This window comes from Physella acuta, unplaced genomic scaffold, assembly GCF_028476545.2.
Source record: "Physella acuta isolate Inbredline_101_S28 unplaced genomic scaffold, ASM2847654v3 ptg000544l, whole genome shotgun sequence".
Taxonomy (NCBI): Eukaryota; Metazoa; Mollusca; class Gastropoda; family Physidae; genus Physella; species Physella acuta.
Genome location: NW_026732063.1, coordinates 255,955 through 273,398, shown reverse-complemented (window position 1 = coordinate 273,398; position 17,444 = coordinate 255,955). Strand labels below are relative to the sequence as shown.

The 17,444-nt window shown below is 47.0% G+C and overlaps 1 protein-coding gene across 3 annotated transcripts in view; it reads left to right on the top strand.

Annotated features, from left to right (window-relative positions):
* Positions 1-17,444, top strand: part of LOC131946138 (WD repeat-containing protein 49) — a 44,327-nt gene that overhangs the window by 21,507 nt on the left and 5,376 nt on the right. For all 3 annotated transcript variants that reach the window (XM_059306789.1, XM_059306791.1, XM_059306792.1), the window contains 11 exons: positions 726-904; positions 2,162-2,326; positions 2,605-2,720; positions 13,524-13,596; positions 13,931-14,116; positions 14,452-14,604; positions 14,853-15,018; positions 15,375-15,509; positions 16,418-16,569; positions 16,738-16,803; positions 17,129-17,255. In XM_059306789.1, coding sequence (XP_059162772.1) covers positions 726-904; positions 2,162-2,326; positions 2,605-2,720; positions 13,524-13,596; positions 13,931-14,116; positions 14,452-14,604; positions 14,853-15,018; positions 15,375-15,509; positions 16,418-16,569; positions 16,738-16,803; positions 17,129-17,255 — 1,518 coding nt within the window. The remainder of the gene's footprint in view (positions 1-725; positions 905-2,161; positions 2,327-2,604; positions 2,721-13,523; positions 13,597-13,930; positions 14,117-14,451; positions 14,605-14,852; positions 15,019-15,374; positions 15,510-16,417; positions 16,570-16,737; positions 16,804-17,128; positions 17,256-17,444) is intronic.

The following is a 17,444-nucleotide window of genomic DNA, read 5'->3' as shown; positions in this document are numbered from 1 at the left end:
AGGACCTGAAGGTATGTTCCCTAAAGGACCTGAAGGTATGTTCCCTAAAGGACCTGAAGGTATGTTCCCTAAAGGACCTGAAGGTATGTTCCCTAAAGGACCTGAAGGTATGTTCCCTAAAGGGCCTGAAGGTATGTTCCCTAAAGGACCTGAAGGTAAGTTCCCTAAAGGACCTGAAGGTATGTTCCCTAAAGGACCTGAAGGTATGTTCCCTAAAGGACCTGAAGGTATGTTCCATAAAGGACCTGAAGGTATGTTCCTTAAAGGACCTGAAGGTATGTTCTCTAAAGGACCTGAAGGTATGTTCCCTAAAGGACCTGAAGGTATGTTCCCTAAAGGACCTGAAGGTATGTTCCTTAAAGGACCTGAAGGTATGTTCCCTAAAGGACCTGAAGGTATGTGTGGATGTTCCCTAAAGGACCTGAAGGTATGTGTGGATGTTCCCTAAAGAAACTGAAGTTTGGTATGTTTCCTAAAAGACGTTAAGGTTTGTAGGTTTCCTACAGGACCCTAAGGTGTGAATGTTCCCTAAAGGACTTGAAGATTGATGGTATCTTCCCTAAAGAAACTGGGGATTAGTATATTCCCTTAAGGGCGAGTAGATTCATATGATCCATTGAAGCTGGCATGTGTGCAGTCAGTCGTAGGAAACCATTTTACTTATTCAACCTTGAAGCCCATTGTATCACTGACTCATGTGTTCTCCTATTTCATTGGTTGACCAGTGACCAGTGTCCTGCTGTTTGACGACAGCAAGGACCGTAACGGCCAGGAGCGCAACAGGCTGTTCACCACATTTGGTCAGCAGATCACCGTGATGGAGATGAAGGTAGAGGTCAAGGACAGAGTCTGTAGCCACGAGAAGCCAGTGGTGGCCGCCATTTACAACTCCCTGTACAACCAGGTAGGTCAAGGTCAACTTGTACAACCAGGTAGGTCAAGGTCACTTTGTACAACCAGGTATGTCAAGGTCACTTTGTACAACCAGGTAGGTCAAGGTCACTTTATACAACCAGGTAGGTCAAGGTCACTTTGTACAACCAGGTAGGTCAAGGTCAATTTGTACAACCAGGTAGGTCAAGGTCACTTTGTACAACCAGGTAGGTCAAGGTCACTTTGTACAACCAGGTAGGTCAAGGTCAACTTGTACAACCAGGTAGGTCAAGGTCACTTTGTACAGCCTGGTATGTCAAGGTCACTTAGGATTGTGTTGATTATCAAGATGCCAAACTTGAATTGAATAAGAATGTCTATCTGGTATTTTAATTTATCATATAATATTAGCATTTTTTTCGGGCAAACTGCCTTTGGGCTAGTGTCCATTCAGGCATTTAGGCGCATTCAGGCAAGTGACCTTTTGGGAATTTGTCGTAGACCTCCTGAAGGCTATGCCTTACCATACCTAAAGGTTAGGTTTATGGCTATAGTATGTGCCTCCACCAGCCTGTTAGGGGTGATAACAAGATGGTATCAATCACTTGATTGGTCAGGTGGTATCAATCATTTGATTGGTCAGGTGGTATCAATCACTTGATTGGTCAGGTGGTATCAATCACTTGATTGGTCAGGTGGTATCAATCATTTGATTGGTCAGGTGGTATCAATCACATGATTGGTCAGGGGGTATCAATCACTTGATTGGTCAGGTGATATCAATCATTTGATTGGTCAGGTGATATCAATCATTTGATTGGTCAGGTGATATCAATCATTTGATTGGTCAGGTGGTATCAATCACTTGATTGGTCAGGTGATATCAATAACTTGATTGGTCAGGTGGTATCAATCATTTGATTGGTCAGGTGATATCAATCATTTGATTGGTCAGGTGGTATCAATCATTTGATTGGTCAGGTGATATCAATCATTTGATTGGTCAGGTGATATCAATCACTTGATTGGTCAGGTGGTATCAATCATTTGATTGGTCAGGTGATATCAATCATTTGATTGGTCAGGTGATATCAATCATTTGATTGGTCAGGTGGTATCAATCATTTGATTGGTCAGGTGATATCAATCACTTGATTGGTCAGGTGGTATCAATCACTTGATTGGTCAGGTGGGCTGGTGTTTACAAATGTTTACAAATCTTCAGCAGACACAGATTCTAATAAATGTGTTTCATTAGATGATAATTTTGATTGTTAACCTGTGGCAGGTGGTGAGCCTGTGTCAGGGTGGGACAATCATCATGTGGCTGGCAGACACAGGTCAAAAGGTCAAGCAGTTTAACAACGCCCACGGCAACTCGGAGGTGACCTGCCTGACACAGGACCAGACAGAGACAAGGCTTTACACAGGCAGCACTGATGGAACTGTCAAGGTACATCACTCTAGTCACTCTTTGCTTATGCATTACTTCCCTTTGTCCTATAAATAGAAAAAAACTTTTTTTTTTTTTAATTTCAACTATTTTGATTTATTTTGTACAATTTTGTATGTTTAAACAATGCTTAGTAAAAAAATAACTTTTAACTCTTAATTAACATTTTAAAATGTAAATAAATCTGCTCACTGTTTATTTCATGAATATAAACATTTGTTAATATCATAAGATTTAGTGTTTTTTAAAAGCCTGTCTATAAAGTTTTAAATTTTCAGGTGTGGGACTTCAATGGTCACTGCTACCATATGTTGGAGTGTGCTGGGGGTCAGCCAGCAGACGTCAGCCAAGTTTTGGTCTTAAAGAGGAGTCTAGTGGCCGTAGGCTGGGCTAAGTAGGTTTCAGGAGTCTAGTGGCTGTAGGCTGGGCTAAGTAGGTTTCAGGAGTCTAGTGGCTGTAGGCTGGGCTAAGTAGGTTTCAGGAGTCTAGTGGCTGTAGGCTGGGCTAAGTAGGTTTCAGGAGTCTGTAGGCTGGGCTAAGTAGGTTTCAGGAGTCTGTAGGCTGGGCTAAGTAGGTTTCAGGAGTCTGTAGGCTGGGCTAAGTAGGTTTCTGGAGTCTGTAGGCTGGGCTAAGTAGGTTTCAGGAGTCTAGTGGCTGTAGGCTGGGCTAAGTAGGTTTCAGGAGTCTGTAGGCTGGGCTAAGTAGGTTTCAGGAGTCTGTAGGCTGGGCTAAGTAGGTTTCAGGAGTCTAGTGGTTGTAGGCTGGGCTAAGTAGGTTTCAGGAGTCTGTAGGCTGGGCTAAGTAGGTTTCAGGAGTCTGTAGGCTGGGCTAAGTAGGTTTCAGGAGTCTGTAGGCTGGGCTAAGTAGGTTTCAGGAGTCTGTAGGCTGGGCTAAGTAGGTTTCAGGAGTCTGTAGGCTGTGGGCTGGGCTAAGTAGGTTTCAGGAGTCTAGTGGCTGTAGGCTGGGCTAAGTAGGTTTCAGGAGTCTGTAGGCTGTGGGCTGGGCTAAGTAGGTTTCAGGAGTCTGTAGGCTGGGCTAAGTAGGTTTAAGGAGTCTAGTGGCTGTAGGCTGGGCTAAGTAGGTTTCAGGAGTCTGTAGGCTGGGCTAAGTAGGTTTCAGGAGTCTGTAGGCTGGGCTAAGTAGGTTTCAGGAGTCTAGTGGTTGTAGGCTGGGCTAAGTAGGTTTCAGGAGTCTGTAGGCTGGGCTAAGTAGGTTTCAGGAGTCTGTAGGCTGGGCTAAGTAGGTTTCAGGAGTCTGTAGGCTGGGCTAAGTAGGTTTCAGGAGTCTGTAGGCTGGGCTAAGTAGGTTTCAGGAGTCTGTAGGCTGTGGGCTGGGCTAAGTAGGTTTCAGGAGTCTAGTGGCTGTAGGCTGGGCTAAGTAGGTTTCAGGAGTCTAGTGGCTGTAGGCTGGGCTAAGTAGGTTTCTGGAGTCTAGTGGCTGTAGGCTGGGCTAAGTAGGTTTCAGGAGTCTAGTGGTTGTAGGCTGGGCTAAGTAGGTTTCAGGAGTCTGTAGGCTGGGCTAAGTAGGTTTCAGGAGACTGTAGGCTGGGCTAAGTAGGTTTCAGGAGTCTGTAGGCTGGGCTAAGTAGGTTTCAGGAGTCTGTAGGCTGGGCTAAGTAGGTTTCAGGAGTCTAGTGGCTGTAGGCTGGGCTAAGTAGGTTTCAGGAGTCTGTAGGCTGTGGGCTGGGCTAAGTAGGTTTCAGGAGTCTGTAGGCTGGGCTAAGTAGGTTTCAGGAGTCTGTAGGCTGGGCTAAGTAGGTTTCAGGAGTCTAGTGGCTGTAGGCTGGGCTAAGTAGGTTTCTGGAGTCTAGTGGCTGTAGGCTGGGCTAAGTAGGTTTCAGGAGTCTAGTGGTTGTAGGCTGGGCTAAGTAGGTTTCAGGAGTCTGTAGGCTGGGCTAAGTAGGTTTCAGGAGACTGTAGGCTGGGCTAAGTAGGTTTCAGGAGTCTGTAGGCTGGGCTAAGTAGGTTTCAGGAGTCTGTAGGCTGGGCTAAGTAGGTTTCAGGAGTCTGTAGGCTGGGCTAAGTAGGTTTCAGGAGTCTAGTGGCCGTAGGCTGGGCTAAGTAGGTTTCAGGAGTCTGTAGGCTGGGCTAAGTAGGTTTCAGGAGTCTGTAGGCTGGGCTAAGTAGGTTTCAGGAGTCTGTAGGCTGGGCTAAGTAGGTTTCAGGAGTCTGTAGGCTGGGCTAAGTAGGTTTCAGGAGTCTGTAGGCTGGGCTAAGTAGGTTTCAGGAGTCTGTAGGCTGGGCTAAGTAGGTTTCAGGAGTCTGTAGGCTGGGCTAAGTAGGTTTCAGGAGTCTGTAGGCTGGGCTAAGTAGGTTTCAGGAGTCTGTAGGCTGGGCTAAGTAGGTTTCAGGAGTCTGTAGGCTGGGCTAAGTAGGTTTCAGGAGTCTAGTGGCCGTAGGCTGGGCTAAGTAGGTTTCAGGAGTCTGTAGGCTGGGCTAAGTAGGTTTCAGGAGTCTGTAGGCTGGGCTAAGTAGGTTTCAGGAGTCTAGTGGCTGTAGGCTGGGCTAAGTAGGTTTCTGGAGTCTAGTGGCTGTAGGCTGGGCTAAGTAGGTTTCAGGAGTCTAGTGGTTGTAGGCTGGGCTAAGTAGGTTTCAGGAGTCTGTAGGCTGGGCTAAGTAGGTTTCAGGAGACTGTAGGCTGGGCTAAGTAGGTTTCAGGAGTCTGTAGGCTGGGCTAAGTAGGTTTCAGGAGTCTGTAGGCTGGGCTAAGTAGGTTTCAGGAGTCTGTAGGCTGGGCTAAGTAGGTTTCAGGAGTCTAGTGGCCGTAGGCTGGGCTAAGTAGGTTTCAGGAGTCTGTAGGCTGGGCTAAGTAGGTTTCAGGAGTCTGTAGGCTGGGCTAAGTAGGTTTCAGGAGTCTGTAGGCTGGGCTAAGTAGGTTTCAGGAGTCTGTAGGCTGGGCTAAGTAGGTTTCAGGAGTCTGTAGGCTGGGCTAAGTAGGTTTCAGGAGTCTGTAGGCTGGGCTAAGTAGGTTTCAGGAGTCTGTAGGCTGGGCTAAGTAGGTTTCAGGAGTCTGTAGGCTGGGCTAAGTAGGTTTCAGGAGTCTGTAGGCTGGGCTAAGTAGGTTTCAGGAGTCTGTAGGCTGGGCTAAGTAGGTTTCAGGAGTCTAGTGGCCGTAGGCTGGGCTAAGTAGGTTTCAGGAGTCTGTAGGCTGGGCTAAGTAGGTTTCAGGAGTCTGTAGGCTGGGCTAAGTAGGTTTCAGGAGTCTAGTGGCTGTAGGCTGGGCTAAGTAGGTTTCAGGAGTCTGTAGGCTGGGCTAAGTAGGTTTCAGGAGTCTGTAGGCTGGGCTAAGTAGGTTTCAGGAGTCTGTAGGCTGGGCTAAGTAGGTTTCAGGAGTCTGTAGGCTGGGCTAAGTAGGTTTCAGGAGTCTGTAGGCTGGGCTAAGTAGGTTTCAGGAGTCTGTAGGCTGGGCTAAGTAGGTTTCAGGAGTCTAGTGGTTGTAGGCTGGGCTAAGTAGGTTTCAGGAGTCTGTAGGCTGGGCTAAGTAGGTTTCAGGAGTCTGTAGGCTGGGCTAAGTAGGTTTCAGGAGTCAAGTGGCTGTAGGCTGGGCTAAGTAGGTTTCAGGAGTCTGTAGGCTGGGCTAAGTAGGTTTCAGGAGTCTGTAGGCTGGGCTAAGTAGGTTTCAGGAGTCTGTAGGCTGGGCTAAGTAGGTTTCAGGAGTCTGTAGGCTGGGCTAAGTAGGTTTCAGGAGTCTGTAGGCTGTGGGCTGGGCTAAGTAGGTTTCAGGAGTCTAGTGGCTGTAGGCTGGGCTAAGTAGGTTTCAGGAGTCTGTAGGCTGTGGGCTGGGCTAAGTAGGTTTCAGGAGTCTGTAGGCTGGGCTAAGTAGGTTTCAGGAGTCTAGTGGTTGTAGGCTGGGCTAAGTAGGTTTCAGGAGTCTGTAGGCTGGGCTAAGTAGGTTTCAGGAGACTGTAGGCTGGGCTAAGTAGGTTTCAGGAGTCTGTAGGCTGGGCTAAGTAGGTTTCAGGAGTCTGTAGGCTGGGCTAAGTAGGTTTCAGGAGTCTGTAGGCTGGGCTAAGTAGGTTTCAGGAGTCTAGTGGCTGTAGGCTGGGCTAAGTAGGTTTCAGGAGTCTAGTGGCTATAGGCTGGGCTAAGTAGGTTTCAGGAGTAGTGGCCGTAGGCTGGGCTAAGTAGGTTTCAGGAGTCTGTAGGCTGGGCTAAGTAGGTTTCAGGAGTCTGTAGGCTGGGCTAAGTAGGTTTCAGGAGTCTGTAGGCTGGGCTAAGTAGGTTTCAGGAGTCTGTAGGCTGGGCTAAGTAGGTTTCAGGAGTCTGTAGGCTGGGCTAAGTAGGTTTCAGGAGTCTAGTGGCCGTAGGCTGGGCTAAGTAGGTTTCAGGAGTCTGTAGGCTGGGCTAAGTAGGTTTCAGGAGTCTGTAGGCTGGGCTAAGTAGGTTTCAGGAGTCTAGTGGCTTTAGGCTGGGCTAAGTAGGTTTCAGGAGTCTGTAGGCTGGGCTAAGTAGGTTTCAGGAGTCTGTAGGCTGGGCTAAGTAGGTTTCAGGAGTCTGTAGGCTGGGCTAAGTAGGTTTCAGGAGTCTGTAGGCTGGGCTAAGTAGGTTTCAGGAGTCTGTAGGCTGGGCTAAGTAGGTTTCAGGAGTCTGTAGGCTGGGCTAAGTAGGTTTCAGGAGTCTAGTGGCCGTAGGCTGGGCTAAGTAGGTTTCAGGAGTCTGTAGGCTGGGCTAAGTAGGTTTCAGGAGTCTGTAGGCTGGGCTAAGTAGGTTTCAGGAGTCTGTAGGCTGGGCTTAGTAGGTTTCAGGAGTCTGTAGGCTGGGCTAAGTAGGTTTCAGGAGTCTGTAGGCTGGGCTAAGTAGGTTTCAGGAGTCTAGTGGCCGTAGGCTGGGCTAAGTAGGTTTCAGGAGTCTGTAGGCTGGGCTAAGTAGGTTTCAGGAGTCTGTAGGCTGGGCTAAGTAGGTTTCAGGAGTCTGTAGGCTGGGCTAAGTAGGTTTCCAGGAGTCTAGTGGCTGTAGGCTGGGCTAAGTAGGTTTCAGGAGTCTGTAGGCTGTGGGCTGGGCTAAGTAGGTTTCAGGAGTCTAGTGGCCGTAGGCTGGGCTAAGTAGGTTTCAGGAGTCTGTAGGCTGGGCTAAGTAGGTTTCAGGAGTCTGTAGGCTGGGCTAAGTAGGTTTCAGGAGTCTGTAGGCTGGGCTAAGTAGGTTTCAGGAGTCTGTAGGCTGGGCTAAGTAGGTTTCAGGAGTCTGTAGGCTGGGCTAAGTAGGTTTCAGGAGTCTGTAGGCTGGGCTAAGTAGGTTTCAGGAGTCTAGTGGCCGTAGGCTGGGCTAAGTAGGTTTCAGGAGTCTGTAGGCTGGGCTAAGTAGGTTTCAGGAGTCTAGTGGCCGTAGGCTGGGCTAAGTAGGTTTCAGGAGTCTGTAGGCTGGGCTAAGTAGGTTTCAGGAGTCTAGTGGTTGTAGGCTGGGCTAAGTAGGTTTCAGGAGTCTATAGGCTGGGCTAAGTAGGTTTCAGGAGACTGTAGGCTGGGCTAAGTAGGTTTCAGGAGTCTAGTGGCCGTAGGCTGGGCTAAGTAGGTTTCAGGAGTCTGTAGGCTGGGCTAAGTAGGTTTCAGGAGTCTAGTGGCCGTAGGCTGGGCTAAGTAGGTTTCAGGAGTCTGTAGGCTGGGCTAAGTAGGTTTCAGGAGTCTGTAGGCTGGGCTAAGTAGGTTTCAGGAGTCTGTAGGCTGGGCTAAGTAGGTTTCAGGAGTCTGTAGGCTGGGCTAAGTAGGTTTCCAGGAGTCTAGTGGCTGTAGGCTGGGCTAAGTAGGTTTCAGGAGTCTGTCGGCTGTGGGCTGGGCTAAGTAGGTTTCAGGAGTCTAGTGGCCGTAGGCTGGGCTAAGTAGGTTTCAGGAGTCTGTAGGCTGGGCTAAGTAGGTTTCAGGAGTCTGTAGGCTGGGCTAAGTAGGTTTCAGGAGTCTGTAGGCTGGGCTAAGTAGGTTTCAGGAGTCTAGTGGCTGTAGGCTGGGCTAAGTAGGTTTCAGGAGTCTGTAGGCTGGGCTAAGTAGGTTTCAGGAGTCTGTAGGCTGGGCTAAGTAGGTTTCAGGAGTCTGTAGGCTGGGCTAAGTAGGTTTCAGGAGTCTAGTGGCCGTAGGCTGGGCTAAGTAGGTTTCAGGAGTCTGTAGGCTGGGCTAAGTAGGTTTCAGGAGTCTAGTGGCCGTAGGCTGGGCTAAGTAGGTTTCAGGAGTCTGTAGGCTGGGCTAAGTAGGTTTCAGGAGTCTAGTGGTTGTAGGCTGGGCTAAGTAGGTTTCAGGAGTCTATAGGCTGGGCTAAGTAGGTTTCAGGAGACTGTAGGCTGGGCTAAGTAGGTTTCAGGAGTCTAGTGGCCGTAGGCTGGGCTAAGTAGGTTTCAGGAGTCTGTAGGCTGGGCTAAGTAGGTTTCAGGAGTCTAGTGGCCGTAGGCTGGGCTAAGTAGGTTTCAGGAGTCTGTAGGCTGGGCTAAGTAGGTTTCAGGAGTCTGTAGGCTGGGCTAAGTAGGTTTCAGGAGTCTGTAGGCTGGGCTAAGTAGGTTTCAGGAGTCTGTAGGCTGGGCTAAGTAGGTTTCAGGAGTCTGTAGGCTGTGGGCTGGGCTAAGTAGGTTTCAGGAGTCTAGTGGCTGTAGGCTGGGCTAAGTAGGTTTCAGGAGTCTGTAGGCTGTGGGCTGGGCTAAGTAGGTTTCAGGAGTCTGTAGGCTGGGCTAAGTAGGTTTCAGGAGTCTAGTGGTTGTAGGCTGGGCTAAGTAGGTTTCAGGAGTCTGTAGGCTGGGCTAAGTAGGTTTCAGGAGACTGTAGGCTGGGCTAAGTAGGTTTCAGGAGTCTAGTGGCCGTAGGCTGGGCTAAGTAGGTTTCAGGAGTCTGTAGGCTGGGCTAAGTAGGTTTCAGGAGTCTAGTGGCCGTAGGCTGGGCTAAGTAGGTTTCAGGAGTCTGTAGGCTGGGCTAAGTAGGTTTCAGGAGTCTAGTGGTTGTAGGCTGGGCTAAGTAGGTTTCAGGAGTCTGTAGGCTGGGCTAAGTAGGTTTCAGGAGACTGTAGGCTGGGCTAAGTAGGTTTCAGGAGTCTAGTGGCCGTAGGCTGGGCTAAGTAGGTTTCAGGAGTCTGTAGGCTGGGCTAAGTAGGTTTCAGGAGTCTAGTGGCCGTAGGCTGGGCTAAGTAGGTTTCAGGAGTCTGTAGGCTGGGCTAAGTAGGTTTCAGGAGTCTAGTGGCTGTAGGCTGGGCTAAGTAGGTTTCAGGAGTCTGTAGGCTGGGCTAAGTAGGTTTCAGGAGTCTGTAGGCTGGGCTAAGTAGGTTTCAGGAGTCTGTAGGCTGGGCTAAGTAGGTTTCAGGAGTCTAGTGGCTGTAGGCTGGGCTAAGTAGGTTTCAGGAGTCTAGTGGCTGTAGGCTGGGCTAAGTAGGTTTCAGGAGTCTGTAGGCTGGGCTAAGTAGGTTTCAGGAGTCTAGTGGCTATAGGCTGGGCTAAGTAGGTTTCAGGAGTCTGTAGGCTGGGCTAAGTAGGTTTCAGGAGTCTGTAGGCTGGGCTAAGTAGGTTTCAGGAGTCTAGTGGTTGTAGGCTGGGCTAAGTAGGTTTCAGGAGTCTGTAGGCTGGGCTAAGTAGGTTTCAGGAGTCTGTAGGCTGGGCTAAGTAGGTTTCAGGAGTCTGTAGGCTGGGCTAAGTAGGTTTCAGGAGTCTGTAGGCTGTGCTAAGTAGGTTTCAGGAGTCTGTAGGCTGGGCTAAGTAGGTTTCAGGAGTCTAGTGGCTGTAGGCTGGGCTAAGTAGGTTTCAGGAGTCTGTAGGCTGGGCTAAGTAGGTTTCAGGAGTCTAGTGGCTATAGGCTGGGCTAAGTAGGTTTCAGGAGTCTAGTGGCTGTAGGCTGGGCTAAGTAGGTTTCAGGAGTCTGTAGGCTGGGCTAAGTAGGTTTCAGGAGTCTGTAGGCTGGGCTAAGTAGGTTTCAGGAGTCTGTAGGCTGTGCTAAGTAGGTTTCAGGAGTCTGTAGGCTGGGCTAAGTAGGTTTCAGGAGTCTAGTGGCTGTAGGCTGGGCTAAGTAGGTTTCAGGAGTCTGTAGGCTGGGCTAAGTAGGTTTCAGGAGTCAAGTGGCTGTAGGCTGGGCTAAGTAGGTTTCAGGAGTCTGTAGGCTGGGCTAAGTAGGTTTCAGGAGTCTGTAGGCTGGGCTAAGTAGGTTTCAGGAGTCTGTAGGCTGGGCTAAGTAGGTTTCAGGAGTCTGTAGGCTGGGCTAAGTAGGTTTCAGGAGTCTAGTGGCTGTAGGCTGGGCTAAGTAGGTTTCAGGAGTCTGTAGGCTGGGCTAAGTAGGTTTCAGGAGTCTAGTGGCTGTAGGCTGGGCTAAGTAGGTTTCAGGAGTCTGTAGGCTGGGCTAAGTAGGTTTCAGGAGTCAAGTGGCTGTAGGCTGGGCTAAGTAGGTTTCAGGATTCTGTAGGCTGGGCTAAGTAGGTTTCAGGAGTCTGTAGGCTGGGCTAAGTAGGTTTCAGGAGTCTGTAGGCTGGGCTAAGTAAGTTTCAGGAGTCTAGTGGCTGTAGGCTGGGCTAAGTAGGTTTCAGGAGTCTGTAGGCTGGGCTAAGTAGGTTTCAGGAGTCTGTAGGCTGGGCTAAGTAGGTTTCAGGAGTCTAGTGGCTGGGCTAAGTAGGTTTCAGGAGTCTGTAGGCTGGGCTAAGTAGGTTTCAGGAGTCTGTAGGCTGGGCTAAGTAGGTTTCAGGAGTCTAGTGACTGTAGGCTGGGCTAAGTAGGTTTCAGGAGTCTGTAGGCTGGGCTAAGTAGGTTTCAGGAGTCTGTAGGCTGGGCTAAGTAGGTTTCAGGAGTCTGTAGGCTGGGCTAAGTAGGTTTCAGGAGTCTGTAGGCTGGGCTAAGTAGGTTTCAGGAGTCTGTAGGCTGGGCTAAGTAGGTTTCAGGAGTCTAGTGGCCGTAGGCTGGGCTAAGTAGGTTTCAGGAGTCTGTAGGCTGGGCTAAGTAGGTTTCAGGAGTCTGTAGGCTGGGCTAAGTAGGTTTCAGGAGTCTGTAGGCTGGGCTAAGTAGGTTTCAGGAGTCTAGTGACTGTAGGCTGGGCTAAGTAGGTTTCAGGAGTCTGTAGGCTGGGCTAAGTAGGTTTCAGGAGTCTGTAGGCTGTGCTAAGTAGGTTTCAGGAGTCTGTAGGCTGGGCTAAGTAGGTTTCAGGAGTCTGTAGGCTGGGCTAAGTAGGTTTCAGGAGTCTAGTGGCCGTAGGCTGGGCTAAGTAGGTTTCAGGAGTCTAGTGGCCGTAGGCTGGGCTAAGTAGGTTTCAGGAGTCTGTAGGCTGGGCTAAGTAGGTTTCAGGAGTCTGTAGGCTGGGCTAAGTAGGTTTCAGGAGTCTAGTGACTGTAGGCTGGGCTAAGTAGGTTTCAGGAGTCTGTAGGCTGGGCTAAGTAGGTTTCAGGAGTCTAGTGGCTGTAGGCTGGGCTAAGTAGGTTTCAGGAGTATGTAGGCTGGGCTAAGTAGGTTTCAGGAGTCTGTAGGCTGGGCTAAGTAGGTTTCAGGAGTCTAGTGGCTGTAGGCTGGGCTAAGTAGGTTTCAGGAGTCTAGTGGCTGTAGGCTGGGCTAAGTAGGTTTCAGGAGTCTGTAGGCTGGGCTAAGTAGGTTTTAGGAGTCTGTAGGCTGGGCTAAGTAGGTTTCAGGAGTCTGTAGGCTGGGCTAAGTAGGTTTCAGGAGTCTGTAGGCTGGGCTAAGTAGGTTTCAGGAGTCTGTAGGCTGGGCTAAGTAGGTTTCAGGAGTCTAGTGGCCGTAGGCTGGGCTAAGTAGGTTTCAGGAGTCTGTAGGCTGGGCTAAGTAGGTTTCAGGAGTCTGTAGGCTGGGCTAAGTAGGTTTCAGGAGTCTGTAGGCTGGGCTAAGTAGGTTTCAGGAGTCTGTAGGCTGGGCTAAGTAGGTTTCAGGAGTCTGTAGGCTGGGCTAAGTAGGTTTCAGGAGTCTATTGGCCGTAGGCTGGGCTAAGTAGGCTTCAGGAGTCTGTAGGCTGGGCTAAGTAGGTTTCAGGAGTCTGTAGGCTGGGCTAAGTAGGTTTCAGGAGTCTAGTGGCTGTAGGCTGGGCTAAGTAGGTTTCAGGAGTCTGTAGGCTGGGCTAAGTAGGTTTCAGGAGTCTGTAGGCTGGGCTAAGTAGGTTTCAGGAGTCTGTAGGCTGGGCTAAGTAGGTTTCAGGAGTCTAGTGGCCGTAGGCTGGGCTAAGTAGGTTTCAGGAGTCTGTAGGCTGGGCTAAGTAGGTTTCAGGAGTCTAGTGGCCGTAGGCTGGGCTAAGTAGGTTTCAGGAGTCTGTAGGCTGGGCTAAGTAGGTTTCAGGAGTCTAGTGGTTGTAGGCTGGGCTAAGTAGGTTTCAGGAGTCTGTAGGCTGGGCTAAGTAGGTTTCAGGAGTCTGTAGGCTGGGCTAAGTAGGTTTCAGGAGTCTAGTGGCTGTAGGCTGGGCTAAGTAGGTTTCAGGAGTCTGTAGGCTGTGGGCTGGGCTAAGTAGGTTTCAGGAGTCTAGTGGCCGTAGGCTGGGCTAAGTAGGTTTCAGGAGTCTGTAGGCTGGGCTAAGTAGGTTTCAGGAGTCTGTAGGCTGGGCTAAGTAGGTTTCAGGAGTCTGTAGGCTGGGCTAAGTAGGTTTCAGGAGTCTAGTGGCTGTAGGCTGGGCTAAGTAGGTTTCAGGAGTCTGTAGGCTGGGCTAAGTAGGTTTCAGGAGTCTAGTGGCTGTAGGCTGGGCTAAGTAGGTTTCAGGAGTCTGTAGGCTGGGCTAAGTAGGTTTCAGGAGTCTAGTGTCTGTAGGCTGGGCTAAGTAGGTTTCAGGAGTCTAGTGGCTGTAGGCTGGGCTAAGTAGGTTTCAGGAGTCTAGTTTCTGTAGGCTGGGCTAAGTAGGTTTCAGGAGTCTGTAGGCTGGGCTAAGTAGGTTTCAGGAGTCTAGTGGCTGTAGGCTGGGCTAAGTAGGTTTTTATCTGGGTGGTGTAGCTATGGGTGGATTGTGGGTAGTGGTGTTGCTATGGGTGGATTGTGGGTAGTGGTGTTGCTATGGGTGGATTGTGGGTAGTGGTGTTGCTATGGGTGGATTGTAAGAATTGTTGTTGCTATGGGTGGATTGTGGGTAGTGGTGTTGCTATGGGTGGATTGTAAGAATTGTTGTTGCTATTGGTGGATTGTGGGTAGTATTGTTGCTATGGGTAGATTGTGGTTAGTGTTGTTGCTATGGGTGGATTGTGGGTAGTGTTGTTGCTATGTGTGAGTAGAGCAAATCTATTTGCTGATTATTTAATTGTTGTAGGCTTATATTTAAATTTATATTTATTTTCAGAACACTGGCTATATTTAGGAACAGTGCATTTAAAGAGTTTCATGTTCAGCCAGCTGATTGGAAAGGTGGACAGGTCAGTAGGTCAACTGGCCATAGGTCAACTGGTCAGTAGGTTGACTGGTCAGTAGGTTAGTAGGTCAACTGGTCAGTAGGTTAACTGGTCAAAACAACTAGTTACTACAAAAATTGTTTGTTGACCAGTATTAAAATGTTAGTTTTTTTTGTCCTTTACTAAATTTTTAAAAATTAAACAAGATTTTTCTGTAGAAATGGGTTATCACACATCTTAAAGATATTTCTGTAGTACTAATTTGTCAGAAAATTAAAGTTTGTTTTATTGGTAATCAAACTTTTAGTCTAGAATAGAGATTTTTATCTAATTTCTTCTTTTTGTACACCTTTGATAGGAGCATGCAGAAGACATTTTGTGCTGCGCTTTCTCTGGGCCAACAACCCTGGCCACTGGCTCGTACGATGGGGAGGTCATCATATGGAACACTAACTCGGAGCACGCCTCACGACACTGTGCCCAGCGTTCTAGACGCGGGCTCAAATCTCGGGGCAGAACTTTTGTCAAGTCTCCTTTGTTAGAGGTTAGGTTTGGTCTATGTTTGTACACCTTTGCTCTGTCCAACTTGTACTCCAATGTTTTGTTCATTAGCTGTACACAATTTTAAATTCCATCCATTTACACAACTTTAAACTTCATCTACATCCACATTTAGTCAGCTGGATGTACACATTTATAATTTTGCTTTGTTATTTGTACACACTTTTAAACTGGGTCAGGCCAGCAGGTCATTGAACTTGTACACTGACCAATGTGTACACTAACTGTGTACACTGACCAATGTGTAAACTGACCAATGTGTAAACTGACCAACTTGTACACTGACCATCTTGTACATTGACCAAATATCATTATCAGGAGAACACTCTTATGGAACGCTCCATTTCCAACCTCCCTGAGCTGAGGAAAAAGTCGACCTTTGGCCCTGCGGACAGACTGAAGCCCCCCTCGTCACTGGGCAGACGATCTGTCACCAGACTGTCAATCAGCCCAGGGGGGACGGAGGAACATGTAAGAGATTTTTTGATTGGCTAAATGTGCTTGCTTCAAGACTATGTTTTGTGATAGTTACTTTATTATTTTTTTTTAATATTATTTATTTGCCACAATTGAAAACAAAAAAAAAAACTCACACTTATCATGACTGACCTCAGTTATGATAAGGCCTAACTGTTTTGCATCACGATAGTTTTAAGCTAGAATACCAGATCATGTTTTGTTTCCCAAGTTTTTTAAAAAGCTGTTCTCTTCTCTCCCAGAATGAGTTTGGTTGGGCTGTTGTTCGTCTGATATTCCTGGAGAACCGTCAGGGCCACAGTGCAAGTGGCGCCGCCAATCTTGTATCCTGTGGTGGCAATGGGTGGGTCAGGTTCTGGAATTCAGCCAAAGCCTTCCTGGTGGCGGAGTTTGTGGCTCACCAGAATGGTAAAGTTTGATGGTCTGTTTTATTTTCTATAGTATCCTCTAGTCCACCGTGCATCAGTGCATGTTTCCATTCATACAATGTTTTTTTGTTTACCCAGTTGGAGGTACCATCATGGCTACTGATGCTATTCATACAATGTTTTTTTTGTTTACCCAGTTGGAGGTACCATCATGGCTACCAGTTGGAGGTACCATCATGGCTACCAATGCCATTCATACAATGTTTTTTTGTTTACCCAGTTGGAGGTATCATCATGGCTACCTATTCCATTCATACAATGTTTTTTTGTTTACCCAGTTGGAGGTACCATCATGGCTACCTATTCCATTCATACAATGTTTTTTTGTTTACCCAGTTGGAGGTATCATCATGGCTACTGATGCCAAAAACCGTTACATAGCAACAGCAGACGTGGATGGTTTTGTTAAAGTCTGGGAGATTCAGGAGTACGCACTGGGTCATGTGACTGAAACTGTCACAGAACCACCTCGTAAGATTTTTACCGTAGGTTTTAAAAATGTTTGCAAATGGAGATTTAAATTTCAGAAATGTATTATTAAAACAAGAATTAGATATTAGCAACAAAAAGTGTATTATTAAAACAAATATTGAGGACAAAAGATGTATCATTAAAATGAGAATTTAATAGGCTATATTGAACAAAAATGTTATTGTTGAAATTATTATTGAATACTTGTACTAAGTTAAAATAATGAGCGTAATTGATTATGTCCTAATTGATTATCTTCAGCCTTGAAGTCCCTATTGTATTGTACTGAGTTAAATAATTAGACTAATTGATTATCTCCTAATTGGCTTTCTCTAGCCATGAAGTCCCTATTTTATTGTACTGAGTTAAATAATTAGCCTAATGTATTATGACCTAATTAATTATCTCAAGCCATGAAGTCCCTATTTTATTGTACTGATCTAAATTAACGAGCCTAATTATCACCTAATTACTTATCCCCAGCCATGAAGTCCCTATTTTATTGTACTGATCTAAATTAATGAGCCTAATTATCACCTAATTAATAATCCCCAGCCATGAAGTCCCTATTTTATTGTTCTGATCTAAATTAACGAGCCTAATTATCACCTAATTAATAATCCCCAGCCATGAAGTCCCTATTTTATTGTACTGATCTAAATTAACGAGCCTAATTATCACCTAATTAATTAATGATCCCCAGCCATGAAGTCCCTATTTTATTGTACTGATCTAAACTAATGAGCCTAATTATCACCTAATTAATTATCCCCAGCCATTAAGTCCCTATTTTATTGTACTGAGTTAAATTAAAGTTAAATTAATGAGCCTAATTAATTATCCCCAGCCATGAAGTCTATAACTTATTGTACTGATCTAAATTAACGAGCCTAATTAATGATCCCCAGCCATGAAGTCCCTGTTCCAGCCCCACCAAGACCAGATCAACACACTGGAGATGTTTGAGAGGAATGAGAGGCTCCTCATTATCTCTGCTTCCTCTGACTGCAGTGTTGCATTGTGGGATATCTATGGCAACAGGATTGGTATCTTTGGTCAGGTTGGTTGTCTTTTTTTTAAGACTTTTTATTGTAACTCTAATTGAAGTTTGGTTGCTTGAGAAATATATCTGATTTAGAATAGAATACACTGACATTATTTAACTTACTGTTTTATTTTACAAGCACAATTTTTTTAATTTTACAAACGCAATTTTTTTGTTTTCTAGGAAGAGCATTGGAAGATAGAACCTTATCACCCAAAGCAGGAAACAGATGAAAAAGAAAAAAATGAGGTCAGTTTAGGCTGGACTGTAGCATATGAACTGCTAAAATAATAATGTCAAGACTGAACGAAAAAGTCTTCTTTAGCTAAATGTTTATGATCCCAAATTTAATTTATGGAATGTTGAAATATTTTTTCTTAGCCTTGTGGTTTTTTAAAAGTGACTCAATGGATAGGGTGAGAGTGTTAGAAAGTGATTTGTTTGCTTGTAGATGATATTGTATGATTGGTAAAGTGGTTCTATTTCTGGGCATGATGATGTAGGCAATGACTAAGGAATAGTTTGTAGGTCAACCAATGCTGTTCTAATTTGTAATTTTTCAAATGTTCTACAGAAAAATGGTGAAGAGAAACATGTGCAGGTGGTGGAGAGTAACCTTGACCCTGACTGGGTGCCTGATGCTGCTGCCATCACAGAACCTGCCAAATACAGGGTCAATACGTGGGGGACAACTGTGTTAGGTGGGTCTCTGGGGGTCTGATGCTGCAGGGGTCATAGAACCTGCCAAATACAGGGTCAATACGTGGGGGACAACTGTGTTAGGTGGGTCTCTGGGGGTCTGATGCTACAGGGGTCACAGAACCTGCCAAATACAGGGTAAATACGTGGGAGACTACTGTTTTAGGTGGGTCAGTGGGGGGTCTGATGCT